Source organism: Bufo bufo, chromosome 4 (assembly GCF_905171765.1).
Source record: "Bufo bufo chromosome 4, aBufBuf1.1, whole genome shotgun sequence".
Lineage (NCBI taxonomy): Eukaryota > Metazoa > Chordata > Amphibia > Anura > Bufonidae > Bufo > Bufo bufo.
The window spans coordinates 182,019,204-182,041,887 of NC_053392.1; the positions used below are offsets into that span (position 1 = coordinate 182,019,204).

General features: G+C 43.5%; 1 protein-coding gene across 1 annotated transcript in view; it reads left to right on the forward strand.

Annotated features, from left to right (window-relative positions):
* The first annotated feature begins 1,883 nt into the window (after positions 1 to 1,883).
* Positions 1,884 to 22,684, forward strand: part of GFM1 (G elongation factor mitochondrial 1) — a 37,778-nt gene continuing 16,977 nt past the window's right edge. Inside the window, exons 1-12 of the mRNA XM_040428152.1 lie at positions 1,884 to 2,261; positions 2,505 to 2,657; positions 4,605 to 4,737; positions 5,998 to 6,202; positions 6,296 to 6,412; positions 6,500 to 6,650; positions 6,727 to 6,881; positions 10,678 to 10,762; positions 13,516 to 13,653; positions 14,124 to 14,225; positions 15,047 to 15,103; positions 22,539 to 22,676. Coding sequence (XP_040284086.1) covers positions 2,211 to 2,261; positions 2,505 to 2,657; positions 4,605 to 4,737; positions 5,998 to 6,202; positions 6,296 to 6,412; positions 6,500 to 6,650; positions 6,727 to 6,881; positions 10,678 to 10,762; positions 13,516 to 13,653; positions 14,124 to 14,225; positions 15,047 to 15,103; positions 22,539 to 22,676 — 1,485 coding nt within the window. The 5' untranslated portion in view covers positions 1,884 to 2,210. The remainder of the gene's footprint in view (positions 2,262 to 2,504; positions 2,658 to 4,604; positions 4,738 to 5,997; positions 6,203 to 6,295; positions 6,413 to 6,499; positions 6,651 to 6,726; positions 6,882 to 10,677; positions 10,763 to 13,515; positions 13,654 to 14,123; positions 14,226 to 15,046; positions 15,104 to 22,538; positions 22,677 to 22,684) is intronic.

Genomic DNA, 22,684 nt, shown 5'->3' on the forward strand with positions numbered 1-22,684 from the left:
AGGTCCTGGGCCCTTTTGCCTTAGGATTATGGCCCATATACTTAAACTTTGAAGGAGAAGGTAGACTGATGGATCATGTGACGGACCATGTGATGAGCGTAGTGACGTCATCAAAGGTCCTATTCCTCACAAAAGAAGACAGAAGAGATGCCTGTTGCTCGAACAAGTGGATTAAGGTGAGTTAAATTATTTATTTTATTTTTTTAACCCCTCCAGCCCTATTGTACTATGCATTCTGTATTCAGAATGCTATTATTTTCCCTTATAACCATGTTATAAGGGGAAATAATACAATCTACACAACCTTGAACCCAAACCTGAACTTCAGTGAAGAAGTTCGGGTCTGGGTACCACATTCAGTTTTTTATCACGTGCGTGCAAAACGCATTGCACCCGCGTGATAAAAACTGAACAACGGAACGCAATCGCAGTCAAAACTGACTGCAATTGCATACTTACTCGCGCGGGTTTGACGCAATGCACCGGGACGCATCCGAACCTAATCCAGACACGCTCGTCTGCAAGGGGCCTAAATCTTTCTAGCTCCATTTTGTAAACCAGCTCCAGGACTCCACATTATTGCATAGCCCCCTCACCAATACTTCCATTAGGCCTCAAGCACGACTGTATTCGTTCTGTGGTCCACAGCCGTGTGCCATCTGCATTTTATTTGCGGACCCATTGTTTTTCCATATGGGGTCATTTATCAAACTGGTGTAAAGTAGAACTGGCTTAGTTGCCCCTAGCAACCAATCAGATTCCACCTTTCATTTTCCAAAGGAGCTGTCAAAAATGAAAGGTGGAATCTGATTGGTTGCTATGGGCAAATAAACAAGTTCTACTTTACACCAGTTTGATAAATGACCCTAATAATCTATCTTTTTACAAAGTGGACATGGCAGAATGGGTGATCCGTGTGCTTTCTGCATCTGTATGTCCGTTCTGCAAAAAGATAAAACGTGTCCGTTCTTCGCTCGCAAAACACGGACCATGGACCTATTGAAGTCATCGGGTCCACATCCGCATTCTGCAGAGCCACAATTTTGCGGACCGCAAAATGGATATGGTCGTGTGCCTGGGGCTGGAAACACATATACAGGCCCCGATTTACTAATGTCTGTGTGTCTAAAATCTGTCTAAAAAGTGGCACAAGTTTGGAGCAATTTAGAACAATTTGGGTTTCTACACTTGTTTGTAAAGTGGCAGGTTTATCGGAAAGAGGCAGAACTTTGTTTGAAACAGCCATGACCTGAGATGCGCCATTTTCTACCAATTCTGGCATAAAATTCTGTCTCAACTTGAGCCAACCACTAGTTGGTATACATTCAGAGAAAAGTGTCTATCCCTGCACCACATGTGTCATCCAGCCTGAGTCCCTGTGATACATCTGTAGCAGGTCTACACAGCCTTATAAGATTAGTAAATCTGGGCCATAGTTTTTTTTTTTGCCGTTTCAGGTGTTTTTTTTTTTAAGCCAAAACCAAACGTGAATCCAACGAAGAAATGTTTGGCTAGTTTCACATTTACGCTCGTCAGATCTGGAAGACAGAATCTCCCTGTGTCCAGCCCATTAACTATAATGGTGACTGGCGGAAATCCGGCTGTAACCTGGTAACTATGTCGAGAATCGGCTGGACAAATACCGCTGCACTGCCATTATAGTTTATTGGGCCAAACGGCATCCATGTATCTTCTGGCAATGCCAGCAGGGTGTTCCCGGTCAGAACAGCATGCCTGATCTGATAAAGGTTAGTGTGAAACTAGCCACTCATTTATATTTTCCATCCCTTTAAATCCACTCCTGACAGTAGAGTCTCCAGTCTTCTGCAGCCTCCTCGCCAGGGGGCGCCCGCACACAGCAGAGTGATAGGCGTACATCACTAGACTCGCCACTTCCTCCTCCTCCTCTGTGGGAACATCCAAGGTCATGTCAGGACCTGCATTTCAATGAGTAGCAAATACCGCAGAGAAACTGCAGGCCACGGCTAAACCACAAAACATGCGATAGGGCAGGAGGTCTACGCCGCTAACACGGCACAAACACTGTGGAGTTCAGCCACAACCCGGAAATCACGTCTCTGGGACGATGAAGAGTGCGTTCCATCTGACGGAAATTGTCGAGGTTTGACCTTTGCCGGCACCCGTGACTCCCGGAAGTGATTCTCTTCTGCTGCACAGCTATCAGCGTGACTTTCACGGGGAGCTCAGCTATGGGTCTCCTGCGAGCAGCCGCTGGGATCGGTCCCCGGTTATCTCGTCAGGTGAGTGACACCCGTCACAACCATGTGTCTGTGGGTTGTCAGGGCACTTGTAGAACTACAAGTCTCAGCACACAGTGACAGTGGTGGCTGGCTGGTATTTTATACTATATAATGGTGTTTGCCATAGAGGCTCCGAATACTAATGTGAACACAGTCCTAAAACCTAAACCTTGACACCACTAGGTGTGTTTGTGTAATTGCATTGATTTCTATGGCAGTTGATGGGACTTGTTTCTGTTGCAGCTGTCTCTGAGCTTTTGTCGACGTTGCTCCTCTGCCATAATTCCCAATGAGAAGATTCGCAACATCGGGATCTCTGCCCACATCGATTCTGGCAAAACCACGGTGACCGAGCGCATTCTGTACTACACTGGCCGCATCGCGCAGATGCACGAGGTGAGACGCCACATTGTCACAGCATTTCTGGGGTCTGGCTCTCGGCCATCAGCTTTCTACATATGTTCAGTTGCACTATCTTTTATATTAAGGGGGGGTTCACATCACGTTTTTCCATCCTTGTAACGTAGAAATAAACGTATACGTTAAACGGATGCCCTGGACTGCTACTATACATTAGCACATCCGTACACCTTAGAGTTCCACTGTAAAAATAGCTCTGTGTGCTTTTATTGTGTAAAAAAAAAAACGGTTTGATACATATGCAAATTAACCTGAGATGAGTCGTGTCCCCGACTTCTCATACAGGACTCATCTCAGGGTAATTTGCATATGTATCAAATCTCTTTTTTTACACAATAAAAGCACACAGAGCTGTGGGGACTGGGTATTGCAGATGTGCTAGAGGCCATCTAGCAACCCATGTCCTCAGCTCTATACACACAATCCCGGTGACAGGTTCCCTTTAAGGGGCGCTTCCATCAGAAAGGGGTATTTTTTTAAACTTTGTCCATAGAAAATAAGTAAAAAAATTAATAAAAATCTGACTTTTTTTTTTTTTTTTTTTTCACTTCAGCAGTACTATACCATTAAACGTTAATAATACTGTCCTTCTGTAGCAGTCAGCACAAATGAATAGACCTCTCATTTATATAGGTAATGCGTTGTCAGTTTACTGCTGCTCTGAGAGGAAGGTCATCATCACAATGATAGTAGGTGTAGAATTGGGATAACAGTATGGCCAGCCTGGAGAATGACTCCCACTGAAGAGTATTGCACTCATCAGTGCAAAATTAAAGAGCCCGAACAGAATTTAGAGTGGATGACTACAAAAACTTGCAGCCATCTACATGTTTTTTGATGGAATTGTCCTTTTTAAAAGACAAAAGTGAATCAAGCTTTGTCTTAAAGGGGGGTTGTCTAGCTTAGGAGCCAACTTACCCATTCTTCTGAATGTGTACCCAAATTAAAAAACAACGCAGTTGGTTCTGGTCTCTGCCAGATTGAAAGTGGCAAGGCTCCTGTGACTGCTGTGGCAGGGTCACATTGATACCGTACTAAGTGGCATCTCCTACTGCTGCGATACAGGCTGACACTCTGATCTGATAATGGTCATACAGACACTGGATATCTGCTGTGGTAGATATCGACTTGGACCTGTATGTAGTTCAGCCAAGGTGGTTGTTAGCTGCAGTGCCTGGGAGATCCATCGCCCCATCCAGTGCCAGACAGTTTTGACAGGTGATCAAGCTGGCCAGAGTTGCTGCTGGATACCCTGAAGAGCACATTGTGTATCGGGCAGTGTGTGTGGGGGCATTATCTTGTTCGAACACCACATCTCCTAAGTCTAAAAAGGCAGTAGGTCTGGCTCCACAATGTCCTGGATATACAGAAGGCTGGTCAATGTTCCCTCCATGGATACCAGACAGGAACGGCCATGGTAGCTAATGGCGCCCCACACCGTGACTCCTGCGACGTGGCCACTGTCAGTACCAAGTCAGAACCTGCTTTCATCACTGAACACTATTGTTTGCCTTTGTGCGCATGAGCGGCTGTGCTGCAATACCAGGCACCAGCCATGGGCAGGATGTACGCTGTGTCTGGGGAAAACAAGGCAGATAAGGCTGTGGTTGTCTCATGATGTTTCTCATAGGGGTATGCCCTCTTAAGTGTTTGGACAGAATAATGGTTCCACTCTCAGGAACCCCTCTCTGAGCTAGAATGCATCTGCGCTCCTGCCAGCTGAAGCCATTCATGTATTATGTAGACTATTGTTCACCTGAATTACTGCCATGTAATACTACGTTTCCACTGCAGTTGCTTGGAGGTAGCTGCAATCTGAAAGGGGTATTTGATGATGAAAGCCTAAGAAGTTTAAGGCTTTGTGACCTTTTCTGCGGCGTCTCAATGTGTGGTCACTACCACAGTTTTTTTGTTTTTTTTCAGGTGAAAGGTAAAGATGGAGTTGGCGCCGTTATGGACTCTATGGAATTGGAGCGGCAGAGAGGCATTACCATTCAATCTGCTGCAACCTACACCATGTGGAAAGACACAAACATCAACATAATAGACACACCAGGTACAGGACAGTCTAGCTGCACATTACCACCAGTACTTATGCTGTAGCTTTTACATCTAGCAGAATTTTCTTTTCTAGGACTAGTTCTTCAGTAAGTTCACCTGTCTGGACTGCATCCAGATTAATCCCGAAATGCCCAGTGAGCTTATTGGAAATGAGTTTATAGGGGTTCTCCAGCTTTTTAACAGATTTTGTATTCACCCCTAATACCCCCCACACGAGACCTTTGGAGGGAAGCATACTAACCTGCTCACTATGCCCGCCTTACCTTACCCACTTGTAAACTTTCCATTGATCCATGACAAATTAAAAGGGATGTGCAGTGTAAAGACATTGATGACTTATCCGCAGAATAGATCAATATCAGATCTGCAGCAGGGTCCTCTACCGCCTCAAATTTACCTGTGCACTGTCTGCTTTACAATGGCGGTACAGTGTAATTACAATTGCTTATCCCGTTGACTTGAATGGAAAGAGCAGTTGTAATTACACTGCGTCACCTCCACAAGACACAAACAGGTAATTTTGAAGTGGGAGCAGCACTGCAAGAGCACCACTATCTCTTCAAACAGGGGTAGAGGACCTCCGATCAGATATTGATAACCTGTCCTGAGGATCAATCTCTTTACACTGCAAAACCCCTTTCATTTTGACTCCCAGTGACCAAGTGGCCCAATTGGGAAGCATGCGAACTCTGTTGCTGATGGCAACCAATCAGATTCCACCTCTCATGTTTCCGAGGACGCATCTCCCCCCCCCCCCCCCCCCTATCCCCTTCCCAAATATTCCATGTCTAGCACTTGGTGAACAGAGCAGCCAATCTTTGGCTTTAGTGGTTCTGTCTCATCTGCCATGTCCACCAGGTTCTCGACATCAGGGGGAATCCAGACATTGACATTGAATTTAAGTCATTTTAGGGGTTGAGGAAACCGTTTTAAGGATGAGGCCTAGACATTGATTTTGGTTGCTCAATCCCCAGCTAGAAGTAAGTCCTGCAGAATAAATGTGCTTCTAGATGCCACTCCTTGTGTACCAGGCACATTGACTCACAGCTTCAGTGTTACTTCTACGACCACTTCACTCACGCAATAGAGGTGTCCATCTAGCCAAGCAGTAAAAGTCGAAGGCGGCTTCTTAATTTACTGTAGCCTGGAAATCGAGAACATTTTTGTATTCTTGTAATGGACTCTTCACTGCTTTTTGGTTGATTCGTTTAGTTGCTGCTAGAAGAGCTCATACTTGGCCTTCTTTAATCTGTAGGACACGTGGACTTTACTATTGAAGTGGAACGAGCCCTGAGAGTGTTGGATGGAGCTGTACTTGTGGTGTGCGCTGTGGGGGGAGTCCAGTGTCAGACCATGACGGTGAACAGGCAGATGAAGAGATATAATGTCCCCTTCCTAACATTCATCAATAAGTGTGACAGAATGGGGTCTAATCCTGAGAGGGCTGTGCAGCAGCTGAGGTGACGGCACCAGCGCAACAAGCACAGTTCATAAGATCGATGACAATGTAGTAATACTATCAAGTAAACGTTTAATTTTTTATTTTATTATAGGTCTAAATTAAATCACAATGCAGCATTTATCCAACTTCCTATTGGACTTGAGGGCAACTTCAAAGGAATCATAGACCTTGTGGATGAGCGAGCAATTTATTTTGATGGACAGTTTGGGTATGTTAATCTATCACTGGTGGTGGGTTAATTGCTCTGTGTCTTCCCTTCTCTTGTGGTTTAATATTGCATTGAATGTTATTTCAGACAGCAGGTACGCTATGACGATATTCCAGCCGAGTTCAGAGCAGAAGCAGCAGACAGACGGCAAGAGCTGATAGAAAGTGTGGCAAATTCAGATGATATTTTGGGAGAGATGTTTTTGGAGGAGAAGATCCCTACCCTTACTGATCTGAAGGTGAACTGCTAAACTAAATATGCATGTGTTTTAAGCTTGGTTCTTTGCTCACGTTAACTAACCCTGTCTTCTTTAGTTGGCCATCCGCAGAGCTACTCTGAAGCGGGTATTCAGCCCTGTACTAGTAGGAAGTGCCCTGAAGAACAAGGGCGTCCAACCGCTTCTAGATGCTGTGTTGGAGTATCTTCCAGATCCATCAGAAGTTCCCAACTATGCAATCCTGAATAATGAGTAAGTATTAGAGTCCTGTCATGTTGAACAGCATGCTATATGGCAGGAGGAGTTGAGCAGCTTGCTGTAGTGAATCTTTTCATGCAGAGTGGTATAACTTGTATTGATTTAATTCACAGCTAAAACCAAGCTTCTACATGCATTGGGTGGTCCTATTCAGTAATTGGCATCTAACTCATACAGGAAAAGCTGTCAGCCATTAGATTTATAATCCCAGGGTGAGCATTTTAACCCCTTAAGGACCCTCGCCGTACATGTGGGTGCAGGAGCTGCGCCCACCCGATCAGCGGCACGGACCCAGCAGTCAGTGTGCTGTCCACATCCGTTGCTCCGTTACGTAGCCCCGCAAAAAAAAATATAACCTGTCCTATTCTTGTCCGTTTTGCGGACAGGTATAGGCATTTCTACAATGGGCCGCCTGTTACGTTCTGCAAATTGCGAAAGGCACACGGGCGGCTTCCGTGTTTTCCGGATCCGCAATTTGCAGACCGCAAAAAAACAGAACGGTCGTGTGCATGAGGCCTTAGGCTGGGTCTCACAGGCAGGCTGTCGCCATAAAAGCTGACAGTCAATGCATTACAATACAGGTTGTATTGTAATGCATTGCAGAGGGGATCAGACCCCAGAAGTTAAAGTCCCAGAGTGGGACAAAAAAAGTGTTTTTTATAATTAAAAAAAATAGTTTCAAGTAAAAAAAAAAAAGACCCTTTCCCAAAATAAAACACACAAAATTGTAAAAAAAATAAAATAGAAAAGAAAACCAGACATATTTGGCATTGCCGCGTCCGTAATGACCGACACTATAAAAATATCACATAATCCACCCTCTCACCTGAACTCCGTAGAAAAAATAAAATAAAAACTGTTAAAACAACCATATTTTTTTGTCACCTTACATCGCAAAAAGTGCAACAGCAAGCGATCAAAAAGGCTTATGCTCCCCAAAATAGTACCAATCAAACCGTCACCTCATCCTGCAAAAAATTAGCCCCTACATAAAACAATCGGGCAAAAAATTAAAAAAAAATATGGCTCTCAGAATATGACACCAAAACATGATTTTATTTTTTGTTTCAAAAATGCTTTAATTGTGTTAACAGTGAAAAAAAAATAGACAGATTAGGTATCGCCGTGTCTGTAACAACTAGGTCTATTAAAATATCACATGACCTAACCCCTCAGGTGAACACCGTAAAAAATAAAAATAAAAGTGTAAAAAAAAAGGATTTTTTTTTTTTCACCTTACATCACAAAAAGTATAATACCAAGCGATTAAAAAGTCATATGCTCCCCAAAATAGTACCCATTAAACCGTCATCTCATCCTGCAAAAAATGAGACCCAACCTAAGACAATCGCCCAAAAAGAAAAAACTATTGCGCTCAGAATATGGAGACACTAAAGCATGATTTTTTTTTCTCCAAAATGCTTTATTATGTAAAACTGAAACAAACAACCAAAAAAAGTCATATTTGGTATTGTCGCGTCCGTAACAACCTGCTCTATGAAAATAGCACATGATCTAACCTGTCGGATGAACATTGTAAAAAACAAAAAATAAAAACTGTGCCAAAACGGCTATTTTTTTTGTTAACTTGCCTAACAAAAAGTGTAATGTAGAGCAACCAAAATCATATGTACCCTAAAATAGTACCAACAAAACTGCAACCTTATTCCGTAGTTTCCAAAATGGGGTCTTTTTTTTGTAGTTTCTACTCTAGGGGTGCATCAGGGGGTCTTCAAATGTCACATGGCAAATTAAAATTATCCCAGTGAAATCTGCCTTCCAAAAACCATATGGCATTCCTTTCCTTCTGCGCCCTGCCGTGTGCCCATACAGTGGTTTACGATCAAAAATGGGGTGTTTACATAAACTACAGAATCAGGGCCATAAATATTGAGTTTTGTTTGACTGTTAACCCTTGCTTTGTTACTGGAAAAAATGGATTAAAATGGAAAATCTGCCAAAGTGAAATTCTGAAATCTCATCTACATTTTCCTTTAATTCTTGTGGAACAATAAGTAGCAGGATATGTAGGGAATAAAGCAGGAATCTAAGAGCGCTTACTATTTTTTCTGGGTGCCGCTCTGTTCGCCCGCTGTGCACCTGTTGAATTCTCCCGCCTGGTATGCTAATGAATCGGTATAGGGAGTGACGCTCTCCTTTGTGATTGGACCACTCTACAGGCAGGGAGAAGGATATGCCCATTGAGAAACAGGGCAGTCTCCTCCTCCCTGTACCGATGCTATTCATTAGCATACCAGGCGGGAGAATTCATCGGTACAGGGAGGAGGAGACTGCCCTGTTTCTCAATGGGCATATCCTTCTCCCTGCCTGTAGAGTGGTCCAATCACAAAGGAGAGCGTCACTCCCTATACCGATTCATTAGCATACCATGCGGGAGAATTTAACAGTGGCACAGCGGGCAAACGGAGCGGGGCCCAGAAAAAATAGTAAGCGCTCTTAGATCCCTACATATCCTGCTACATATTTCATAATGTCTGGACCCATGAAAGGTCCTCTTTAATTCTCAGTCTGCCTCTGTATTGCCTTTAGTAATTTGGGAATAGGGGTGCCCTTCCACAAAGAAAACAATGGCCCCTGAATGTCTCAGTGGAGCCATGCTGATTGATGGATGCACACATACTTTAGAATTTGAACTGGTGACAGGTTATCTTTAAAGCGACACTCCGGTACAAGAACAAAGAATTACATTAACTAGAGAACAAAGAGAAGACTTACACGTTGTCCTCCTTTTCATCTCTTCAGCTGCAGATCCATCGATCTCCAAGCTCCTCTTTTGTCACTTCCTGCTTGTCCAGCCCTGCTCTTAGTATTGCCAGCACTGCTTATTTGAGCAGCGCTGGCCAGGAAGTGTCTTGGGCTACCAAAAACACATTGTGGATCAGGCAGTCCGAGAAGCGATGTGTCCATCTTAGTTGGCAGAAGGGGAGCCCAGGAATTGGTGGGTCTGCATCTAAAAAGATGAAAAGAAGGGCACCAGGTAAGTGTTCTGTTTGTTCTCCAGTTAATGTGATTTATTTATTTTCCCCTTGAACCGGAGGGTCATTTAAACTGAAAATGTGACCTACCATGATGCTATGGCTACATGGGCCCTATGGCTACATGGGTTTGATACAGTTTGGTCCAGGTCTGCACGGTGCTCCAGTCTTCAACATGACTTCCGTTCAAATATTTATATACATAGGATTTTTAAAATTTACTGTCAAGAGCCGTGATGGTCAGTTCGCAGTGTTCGCCAGCAAACACATGCGGGCTGCCATCTTTAGTAATGTAGACTCACCCATCCGGCGATGCGCAGGTAAGCCCTTACCTGTGACGGGAGCCAGTCTGAAATCAAATGCAGTCACCGGGAGCAGGCAGTTCCGAGAACAGCCCGATGAAGGCCCCCGGTGGCTGTTCTCGGTACTGCCTGCTCCCGGTGACTGCCTTTGATTTCAGAATGGCTCCCGACACAGGCACAGGTAAGGGCTTACCTGTGCATCGCCGGACGGGTGAGTCTACCTTACTAAAGATGGCAGCCCGCATGTGTTTGCTGGCGAACACTGCGAACTGACCATCACTGGTCAAGAGTACTGTCTTGGAGAAACAGACATTATAATTGATAAAGTAATATTTATAAAATTATTAGGTGCTTGGATACCCGGCAGTGTTCTGGAAAATTGAAATAAAATCCTCCTGGTGGTAAGACAGGTGATCTTATACATGCACATTTGTTTCGTAGACATAAGCATGAATCAATGATAACTTTACTGAAATGTGTCTGTATTTTTAGGAGTTCAGAAGAGCCAACCAAGATTTTGATGAGCTCTGTTAGAGACGATTCCCATCCCTTTGTTGGACTTGCATTCAAACTGGAGGTAGGTGCCGAATTCTGATATTCAGTCGTCGTGTACAGTTACGTATAAGAGTTGACTGGTATAGCAGCTTTGTTGTTGTGCCTCGCTTTCAAAGTGTCAGGGTATGGCCAAGGGGGTAATTAAATGTGGTATTGGCACGTGCAACAGTTTTGCTGCAAAATTGAGATGTAAAGTAAGACAACGTGAAAAGAATATAGTCCCCAAGATGTGAAGTAAGACACTCCAATCACACAGTGTGCGCCACTGTGATAAGCTTGGCACATTTTATACAGAGGTTACATATTCTCCACCAGGGCTCATAATCCAAATACTGAAATAACCGGAGCCCCTGGAGGAGCCCCACGTAAACATGGGCAGAACATACGGACAGTGCACGTGTTAGTCTTGGTTGGATTCGATCTCGGCGCTACACGACAACAGTGCCAACCACTCCGATTCTAATGCCTCTCTCCAATTTGTGCTTCAACATTTTCAGTATCGCCAGTAAATAGAAAGATTTCCTGTTCACATTCCGAGCCGGAGAACCTGCCTTAAAGTATTCTTGTAGGACCGATAGCCTGGAGACTAAGATAGAAGGGTGATGTGCTGCGGCAGTAATGACAGTGGGTTACCTAGACCCCCTCCTATAACCAACATATTCACTGCCCCATTAATTACGGTGTACAAAGCATGATCTATAAATGCTTATATAAATCTGACGTTCATGTGAAACCTGCTAAGTCCTGAATAAATTAGGCTTGACATGAAGAGGACTATTAAAGGGGTTGTCCAGCATTTTGATATTGATGGGCTATCTTCCAGATAGGCCATCGGCAGGGGTCTGACACCCTCCACCTCATTGATATGGCCTTGTAGCTTCAGCTACACAGCTCAGTCTGTTTTGAAGTGGACCGACACGGTAACTGCAGCACTGCTCCCAGACACTTTAAAGGGGTTTTCTGGTTACATGAAGATCAACGGGGGTCCAACCGCTCAGATCCCCACCAATCACAAGAACAGGGGCCCCATGCCCCTCTGCAGTCCGCTGAAGAGACCAAAGCAGCTGGTCGGCGATGTGCATGGCCGCTCCGTTTATTTATATGGCAGAGTTCGGCGCTCCACTATCTCCGAAATTCCCATAGAAATGAATAGAGCGACAGCACACGTGTACAACTGCCCACATTCGTTCTCGTTATCAGTGGGGCGTTAGGACCCCACTGATCTAATAGTTATCGCCTATTCTATGGATAGGGGATAACCTAATGTAACCAGTATACTCCATTGGAGAAGTGCTGCACTTACCACCTTGATCCTTTGATCGTAAACCACTGTATGGGCACACGGCAGGGCGCAGAAGGAAAGGAATGCCATATGGTTTTTGGAAGGCAGATTTCACTGGGATAATTTTAATTTGCCATGTGACATTTGAAGACCCCCTGATGCACCCCTAGAGTAGAAACTACAAAAAAAGACCTCATTTTGGAAACTATGGAATAAGGTTGCAGTTTTGTTGGTACTATTTTAGGGTACATATGATTTTGGTTGCTCTACATTACACTTTTTGTTAGGCAAGTTAACAAAAAAAATAGCCGTTTTGGCACAGTTTTTATTTTTTGTTTTTGGGCAGAGCTGTGTAATTCTGCCTTCGCACGTGTGAATGAAGCCTAATACTGACAGGTTCAACACACTCACCGATCAGCCTTTGAACCTCTGTCAGTCTTAGGCTACATGCACACGACCATTGTGTGTTTTGCGGAACGGCACGGACAGCCTTTAATATAACTGCCTATTCTTGTCCGCATAGCGCAGATAAGAATAGGACATGTTATATTTTTTTTGCGGGGCCACGGAACGGAGCAACGGTCCCATTGAAGTTAATGGGTCCGGATGCGGACCAAAACAATGGCCGTGTGAGGCTCTGTTTTTGTTTTGAAGACTTGAACATGAAATCCTCTGATTTCCCATATAATATGCTGCAATACTTCGCAAAACACACAACGGTCGTGTGCATGAAGCCTTATACTGATGGCCTCTCCTGAGGATAGGCCATCAATCAAAATTCTGGACCTTGCCTTGCTGGTGCTGGCTGTTACAGCTTGCACCTAACTCTTAACAGGTGGGATCAGAAATCAAACTGATCCCAGATATTTAACCCCTTAGATTCCACAGTTAATGCTGACCACGGCATCTGTGTTTAGATAGAGGCCCCTTCCTCCCCACAATGCAGTTGCAGGGTACTGAGGAGTTATGGCAGCCAAGGGCCTAACAATGGCCTGCCATGTACGAATGCCTATTCGGCCGTAATTGGCACTATGTCCTTTTTAATGTGTCTGACCTAATACACTGCAGTACAGAAGTATTGGATGGAGTATATGGAAAATCAGAGGATTTCATGTTAAAGTCTTCTGCTGGGATTTATAAGCCAATAATCAGGTTAAAAAAATGAGTAATGAGCCATATAATGGACTGATCATGTTTATCTCGTAACATTGCCTTTTTTAGCGAAACCACAACCAAGGGAACGGGCTTGGCGGAATCAGCTGGGAAAGAAGACCCTGTTGAGCTTGACTCTAGTTCCGGTGAAAATGATCACTGGAGTCCAAAATAAGCTTCCTTACATTTCTAGTAGGAATATTAGAGGAATGCCACGACAAAGAGTTGTAATAAAATGCTTCAGGATTGATAATACATGGGGAAATCCTAGTATTTACAAGACATGTCATGAGAGCTCACTGCTGTTAATACCTTTCCTGTTCTCTCAATGTCTGCCGCAGGCCGGTCGTTTTGGTCAACTAACATATATCCGAGTGTATCAGGGAATGCTGAAGAAAAGTGACTACATCTACAATACAAGGACTGGCAAGAGAGTGCGTGTACAGAGGCTGGTTCGTCTCCATGCAGACTCGATGGAGGTATCATTCTGATCTGCTTAGTTGGCACAGTGTTGATTAGTCCATCTACAAAGGTTGAGTGCCCCATTTACCACTGCTGAGTGCACATACCTTTTGAGGCATAGTAAAGGGCCTGGCCTGTCCAGCGCTTGGCTATTTTCAGCAGTCCCATAGAAATGGATGGGGGGTGGCTGCACATGCGCGGTGCGCTCTCCTTCACTTTGCGGGCTCCGTACTTGGGATAGGTGCGGGTCACAGAGGTGGGACCTTTCAGTGTTGGTGGCATATTCTAGCAGTATATCACCAATGTTTGAGATGGGCCAACCTTTAAGCATTTTTGCACAGTTTTCTTGTGAAGGTTTGTAAAGTAGATTGTCATAACTGTTCTCTTCCATTGTACCGCTGGTCTCTAGTAGTAGTATATTTCACATAATGTTTACTAACTTAGGAGTGTAAATCCAGATATTTAAGTAATTTTTCTTCTCCTATAGGATTTAGACACAGCTTTTGCAGGAGACATCTGTGCCTTGTTCGGTATTGACTGCGCTAGCGGAGACACATTTACCAGCAAATCCAATGACAGTATCTCAATGGTGAGCAGCACTCTCTTATGGGTAGAAATACTGAATGGAAATAAATCAAAATTGCCATACAATTGTTTCTGGGTGAAAAACAAATGGTTGTCATAACTAGGTTTATGTATAGACCCATATGTGTTCCTGGTTATCATGATTTGGTTCCATCGAATAATATACATTTTGCTTCTTCCCTATGAGACTGCTTGCACAGTAAGGCCTGTGTCTGCTGAGATGACTTGGAAGCCATGGGAATGATTATTATCACAATAGATGGCTTCCGCCTGATAAGTAAATATTTCTCATAATAAGTGGTTGGCCCATCATAGACAATGCAGGCATATCGCTAGGACCTACACCGAGAACGGAGTGGGAAAGGTGGTGGAGGGCGCACTGCTCATGTGCAGCAGCCCTCCATTAATTTCTATGGGGCCGCCGAAAATAGCCGAGCGCTATCTCGGCTATTTCCATCGGCCCCTTGCAAATTAATGGGAGCGCTAGTCGCACAAGCGCTCCCATTCACTTGTATGGGGAGAGCACTTGCCATTGGCTGGAACCCGGGGTACTCCAGCCACCGGTCTACCCGATCCGTTCTCAGCATAGGTGCAGGTCTCACCTCTTATCAGACAATAGGGGCATATCCTAGTGATATGCCACCATTGTCTATGATGGGCCAACCCCTTTAATGCATAATTAAGCATTCATGATTAGTATTTCCACTGACCGCCATTGGAGTTCACAGCTCATGGTTCTCCTGCATTTATTCTCAAGCAGTATATTTCATGGTGATTTCCAGTTTGTGCAGGATTATTACATGTGCTTTGTGTTTGTAATCACAGGAATCCATCCATGTGCCAGACCCTGTCATCTCTGTAGCAATAAAGCCTGGTAACAAGGTAAAATATATGAATATCACAAAACTCTATGGATCTGTATGGATCTGATTATGTATTTTAATAGGAGCCTAACTATTTCAAGATACTGTATTTTTCGCCCTATAAGACGCACCCCCCCCCCCCCCCAAAACTGGGGGGAAAATAGCACTGCGTCTTATGGGGCAAATTCTGCAATTTTACACTGATACATCGCGGCCGGCGTGTGTATCAGCGGGAGGGAGGAGGGACTGGGGGCCGGCATCTTGTTTTGTAATGGCAGCGGGGCCCAGTGCAGTCACTGTATTCTACTACACCGGGCCCCGCTCACTGTAGTAATCATATAGGCAATGTTAAACTGTAAATTCATCTCCAATCCAGGCTGTAGTACGGTACTTGCTACTAACCTCCATAGCAGGCAGGAGGGCGAGCGGGCGGGAGCCGGCAGCGTAACTCACTAGTTAAGCAGGCGGTGCAGGCGCGTGACATAGTGATTTACACTGCCGCCCGCTCACCCGGCCTCCTGCCTGCTATGGAGGTTAGTAGTAAGTACCGTACTACAGCCTGGATTGGAGATGAATTTACAGTTTAACATTGCCTATATGATTACTACAGTGAGCGGGGCCTGGTGTAGTAGAATACAGTGACTGCACTGGGCCCCGCTGCCATTACAAAACAAGATGCCGACCCCCACCCCCTGTATTGGGGGTCATTCACTACCCAGGGACACTGTTATGGGGGGGATCTGTGGATGACAAATGGCATCCACAGATTCCCCCCATAGCAGTGTCATGCCATCCCCAGATGCCCCCATAATAGTGCCATCCCCAGACCACCATTAGTTTAAAACCCACCAAAAGCACACCTTTTGGTTCAAAATCTTATAGGGCGAAAAATACGGTACATTTTAAGTATTGGTTAAACAGCAATTTTCTACTAGTATTGTTGCTCATGGTTTATACTGTGATATTTGTTTTTAGTATATTAAGGGCAAGGCGTGTGGACAGTGCGTGTCATCTGTAGAATGGCTAAGCCACAGGTTGCATGATTTGTAACCTGTGTTACAGGGAAGACTCTAAGTCTTGGTTGTGCTAGAACAGGGGTCCCTGACCTTTGCAATCCACATTCTGTTGTGATTTGTGGTGCTGGGCCACACTTAAATTGGTCCCTAATTTTTTCGCACAACTTTGCATAAATCAATAGTACAAGCAACTGTAAGACACTTTATAAAAATTCAGTGTACAAGTTTCGGGTTATCTAAGAATTCTGTGGTCCATAACTAATGGTCCGTGGTAGCCGAATCCATAAGGGATTTGTTAGATAACCCAAAACTTGTACGCTGTAGTTGAAAACAGAAGCTCGCTCATCACTAAACATGTCCTAACAAATCCAAAATAAAATTCCTTGTTACGTTGCCTGTTCGTAGCGCTGCAGGTCTCAAGGTGGAGTGGGTTCAATTCACACCATAAATCAACAATTCACAGTAAAAAGACCGCACTGCTCGAATTGTCCAGTGGGCATCCGGATTATATTGGAGTCTGGTACAGATTTCCGATATATAGACTAACATTGGATGACCCAGCAGAAATCCCTTCTACTTCTGAATTGGTCCATCTGTAGGAACGTAAAGGTAGCGCAGATAGTGAAGAGCCACCAATAAGGTAAGATAAATCATTTATTATACTCACAAAAGTTAAAAGGTAATAGGCATATCAAAAACCATCGGCCCTCATGTCCTTGCCAGACCTAGGTTTTATTTTCGCTTTGTCAGGGGTTCATATTCCACCCTCATCTGGGCGTCTACTTTATACAAGTCTAGGGCGGAGGAAAACCTCATCCCAATTGTAATGCGTTATAATCAATATATACAATATTATTCCAATACCCCAAATTAACAAAAACAACTAAAATAAAACGTTCTACCCTTCAACATTGTTCCCATTCTTACTTCATTTCTGACCCAACAGTTTTCATCAACTTCTCTCAGAAAACATTCTACAATTCCATTCCTAGTTTTATCTACCAGGTCATTTCCTAAAGGCTGTTGCGTACATCATTCCCGATCACATGGTTGAATTTGGCTGATAAAAAGGTACAACACTCCTTCCATTCATAAAACATGTGATTGGGTCCGCCAATCGTAGTTGGAGCCCCTTTCATTCATACTTCAAAATCACATGGTTAAAATTGGCCAATAAGCAGTTACTATTACTTTGTATCTTGCGAACAAGAGTTCATAGGGGCAGATCAAATTACTAACATACTCCAATCTCATCTAAATTTATTTCAAAGCTAAATGTCAGAACCAATGTTTATTCTAAGTAAATGGGATCATAGTATTTATACTAGACAGGGCATCAGATCCAGCTCAGTATTTAATCCCTGCGGTTGCAGGTTTCCTAATCTGTAGATCCATTCCACTTCACATCGGTTTATCCTAGCCAATGGGTCTCCTCCTCGCCATTTCTGATTAACCCATTCCACTCCTGTAAATCATAACCCTCTAGGGTCTTTACCGTGCACTTTCTTGAAGTGTAAGGAAACACTGTGGGTTTCTAAACCTTTTTTAATATTCCGAATAGGTTCCTGAACCCTAGTTTTAAGCTTTCTCATAGTCCGGCTGGAGGCCGCATGGGCACTCCAGTAGGTAGATGACTCCTGAATGGTCACATGTAATTTCCCCTTTGATCTTAAAACTGGAACCATTTTTGGTGGACTCAATTGTTTGTATACTCATTTTTCTTTTCTCCCTTTTTCGATTTTTGCACAGAAGACAAAAGCCGCACCATGTAAACTTGCTCCTATTATTGTATTCAACCTTTATAGGGAAATAGCTGTGGACTAGATGATCTCGTAAATTTGGTGCTTTTTTAAAAATATATAATATATGGTTTAGCTGGAATTACAGATCCCAAAATTGGATCATTTTTAAGTACGGACCAATTTTTCTTGATAGCATTTTTAATAGGTCCTGCATTGGCATTAAACTGGGTGAAGAATGCAAACCTAAAATCGTGGAGTATGTTAGTAATTTCATCTGCCCCTATGAACTGTTGTTCGTAAGATACGAAGTAATAGTAACTGCTTATTGGCCAATTTTAACCAAGTGATTTTGAAGTATGAATGAAAGGGTATCCAACTACGATTGGCGGACCCAATCACATGTTTTATGAATGGAAGGAGTGTTGTACCTTTTTATCAGCCAAATTCAACCATGTGATCGGGAATGATGTATGCAACAGCCTTTAGGAATTGACCTGGTAGATAAAATTAGGAATGGAATTATAGAATGTTTTCTGAGAAAAGTGGATTAAGGGTCCATTCACACGTGCGTGTGTTTTGCGGATCCGTGGATCCGCAAAACACGGACATCGGCGATGTGCTTTCCGCATTTTGCGGACCGCACATCGCCGGCACTTAATAGAAAATGCCTATTGTCCACAATTGCGGACAAGAATAGGACATGTTCTATTTTTTTCGGGATCGGAATTGTGGACCCGGAAGTGCGGATCTGCAATTCTGCATCCGGGCAGCTCATCGTGCTGCCCCATAGAAATTAATGGGTCCGCAATTCCGTTGCGCAAAATGCAGAATGAAATTGCGGACCTGTGAATGGACCCTAAAACTGTTGGGTCTAATTATCAGAAATGAAGTAAGAATGGGAACAATGTTGAAGGGTAGAACGTTTTATTTTAGTTGGTTTTGTTAATTTTGGGTATTGGAATAATATTGTATATATTGATTATAACGTATTACAATTGGGATGAGGTTTTCCTCCGCCCTAGACTTGTATAAAGTAGACGCCCAGATGAGGGTGGAGTATGAGCCCCTGATGAAGCAAAAGTGAAACCTAGATCGGGCAAGGACACGAGGGCCGATGGTTTTTGATATGCCTATTACCTTTTAACTTTTGTGACTAGAATAAATTATTTCTTACCTTTTTGTTGGTGGTTCTTGACTATCTGCACTACCTTTTAGGTTCCTACAAACGGACCAATTCTGAAGTAGAAGGGATTTCTGCTGGTTCATCCAATGTTCGTCTATATCGGAAATCTGTACCCGACTCCAATATAATCCGGATGCCTACTGGACAATTCGAGCAGCGCGGTCTTTTTACTAAACATGTCCGTTTTATGGACAAGGATAGACCATTTCTGCAGGAGTAAAAAAAAAAAAATGGTGGCATGCACTCGGCTCGGATCCGTGTTTTTTCAGATCTGCAAAACGCTTACAGCCATGTGCAGGAGCCCAAATGGGAAGTTTCTATCTCAGCCCAAGTGCTTTGTTCATAGCCATACAAGTCAGCACTTCAGAGGTTCTGATCTGAGGTCTGATAAAAAATATTTTTCAGATTTTTCCTCCTCTAAAACCTAGGTACATCTTACAAAGTGAAAATATATGCTTCCATAAGTACTCTTGATCCTAGGACATTCCTAGTGCCAATACTATACAATTATTATTTTCAAATGGTCACTAGGACCAATAGTTGTCTCTTGGTTGACACGTGTGATTGTTGAAACTAAAACGTAACATTTATTATTTACTTATAGATAAAACATTACACTGAACTGACATTTAAAATTGTCAGCTACAGTGAGGAACAGAAGTATTTGAACACCCTGCGATTTTTCAAGTTCTCACACTTGGAAATCATGAAGGGGTCTGAAATTCACATTGTAGGTGCATTCCCACTCTGAGAGACAGAATAAAAATAAAAAAAATCAGGAAATCACATTGGATGATTTTTAAATAATTTATTTGTCTTGCACTGCTGAACATAAGTATTTGAACACCTGAGAAACAGCAAGAATTTTGGCTCTCAAAGACCTGTTACTGTGCCTTTAAATAGTCCACCTCTACTCCACTCATTAATCTAACTTAGTAGCACCTGTCTGAGCTCTTTAAAGACACCTATCCACCCCACAGTCAGTCAGACGCCAACTACTACCATGGGCAAGACCAAAGAGCTCTCAAAAGACACCAGAGACAAAATTGTGGACCTCCACAAGGCTGGAAAGGGCTACGGGGCAATTGCCAAGCAGCTTGGTAAAAATAGATCAACTGTTGGAGCAATTGTTAGAAAATGGAAGAGGCTACAGACTACTGTCAGTCTCCCTCGGACTAGGGCTCCATACAAGATCTCACCTCGTGGGGTATCACTGATGATAAGAAAGGTGAGGAATCAGCCCAGAACTATAAATGAGGAGCTGGTCAATGACATGAAGAGAGCTGAGACCACAGTTTCAAAGGTCACTGTCGGTGTAGAACACTACGACATCATGGTTTTAAATCATGCATTGCACGGAAGGTTCCCCTTATGAAGTCATCACATGTCCATGCCCGTCTGAAGTTTGCCAGTGACCATCTAGATGATCCAGAGGAGGCATGGGAGAAAGTCATGTGGTCAGATGAGACCAAAGTAGAACTTTTTGGTCTAAACTTTACTCGTCGTGTTTGGAGGAAAAAGATGGATGAGTTGCATCCCAAGAACACCATCCCTACTGTGAAGCATGGGGGTGGTAACATCATGCTTTAGGGGTGCTTTTCTGCGAAGGAGACAGGATGACTGCACTGTATTAAGGGGAGGATGAATGGGGTTATTTATTGTGAGATTTTGAGCAACAACCTTCTTTCCTCAGTCAGAGCATTGAAGATGGGTCATGGCTGGGTCTTCCAACATGACAACGAACCGAAGCACACAGCCAGAATAACCAAGGAGTGGCTCCGTAAGAAGGATATCAAGGTTCTGGAGTGGCCTAGCCAGTCTCCAGACTTAAATCTAATAGAACATATTTGGAGGGAGCTGAAACTCTGTGTTGCTCAGCGACAACCCTGAAACCTAACAAATCTAGATGAGATCTGTGTGGAGGAGTGGGCCAAAATCCCTGTTGCAGTGTGTGCAAACCTGGTCAAGAACTACAGGAAACGTTTGACCTCTGTAATTGCAAACAAAGGCTTTTGTACCAAATATTAACACTGATTTTCTCAGGTGTTCAAATACTTATGTTCAGTAGTGCAAGAAAAAGAAATTCTTTAAAAATCATACAAAATATTTCCTGATTTTTATTTTATTTTATTCTGTCTCTCAAAGTGGGAATGCACCTACAATGTGAATTTCAGACCCCTCCATGATTTCTAAGTGGGAAAACTTGCAAAATCGCAGGGTGTTCAAATACTTCTGTTCCTCACTGTATGCCTGCATGTGAATCGTAAGTTTTATTATGACTTATGGAGCCCTGGGATAGATATGGAGGTGCTACTGGTCGCTCTGCTCTCTTATTCTGCTAGGCTGCTTTGTATTTAGCAGCCAAAGCACCTTGATTCTATTGCCAGCTCTGTTAATGCACAGTGCTGGGTCTCACGCGATGACTGATGTGCACTCAACTCCACATATTCTGCCTATCTGGCTGCCACTGTCTTAACAGTTATAGGTAGTGAAACGCAGGCATACACTGTCTAAAATCACATGCTCTACAGGACACTGCCCTCCGACATGTTTCGCCAAACTAACTTGGCGTCTTCAGGGATATGGGCAGCCATATGGGCAGACTGCCCATATCCCTGAAGACGCCAAGTTAGTTTGGCGAAACATGTCGGAGGGCAGTGTCCTGTAGAGCATGTGATTTTAGACAGTGTATGCCTGCGTTTCACTACCTATAACTGTTAAGACAGTGGCAGCCAGATAGGCAGAATATGTGGAGTTGAGTGCACATCAGTCATCGCGTGAGACCCAGCACTGTGCATTAACAGAGCTGGCAATAGAATCAAGGTGCTTTGGCTGCTAAATACAAAGCAGCCTAGCAGAATAAGAGAGCAGAGCGACCAGTAGCACCTCCATATCTATCCCAGGGCTCCATAAGTCATAATAAAACTTACGATTCACATGCAGGCATAGCTGACAATTTTAAATGTCAGTTCAGTGTAATGTTTTATCTATAAGTAAATAATAAATGTTACGTTTTAGTTTCAACAATCACACGTGTCAACCAAGAGACAACTATTGGTCCTAGTGACCATTTGAAAATAATAATTTAATTGTGTCTCAACACGTTGTGTAGGGTCACTCAAAATAGCAATACTATACAATAGCTGGGATACCACATGCAAGGAGCCAAAGAGTAAAATACTGTATGTCTGCCAAGCCTTTGATAATGGCACATTGATCTAGAGACAAGGCTCACAGTATACGAATGCTATGGGGGTTCAATTATCAAACTGGTGTAAAGTTGAACTGGCTTAGTTGCCCATAGCAACCAATCAGATTTCACCTTTCATTTTTGACAGCTCCTTTGAAAAATGAACAGTAGAATCTGATTGGTTGCTGTGGGCAACTAAGCCAGTTCTACGTTACACCAGTTTGATAAATGACCCCATATGTCTCACACTTTCCCTTTTCCCCCTCTTGTGTCTGGAGTCATTTCTGTATATTTACTGTTTCTCTTTACTTTTTTCCTCCTAGAATGATCTAGACAAGTTTTCGAAAGGTATCAATCGATTTACACGAGAAGACCCAACTTTCAGAGTGCACTATGACACTGAGAGCAAAGAGACTATAGTGTCTGGGATGGGAGAACTGCATCTGGAGATTTATGCTCAGGTAAAACG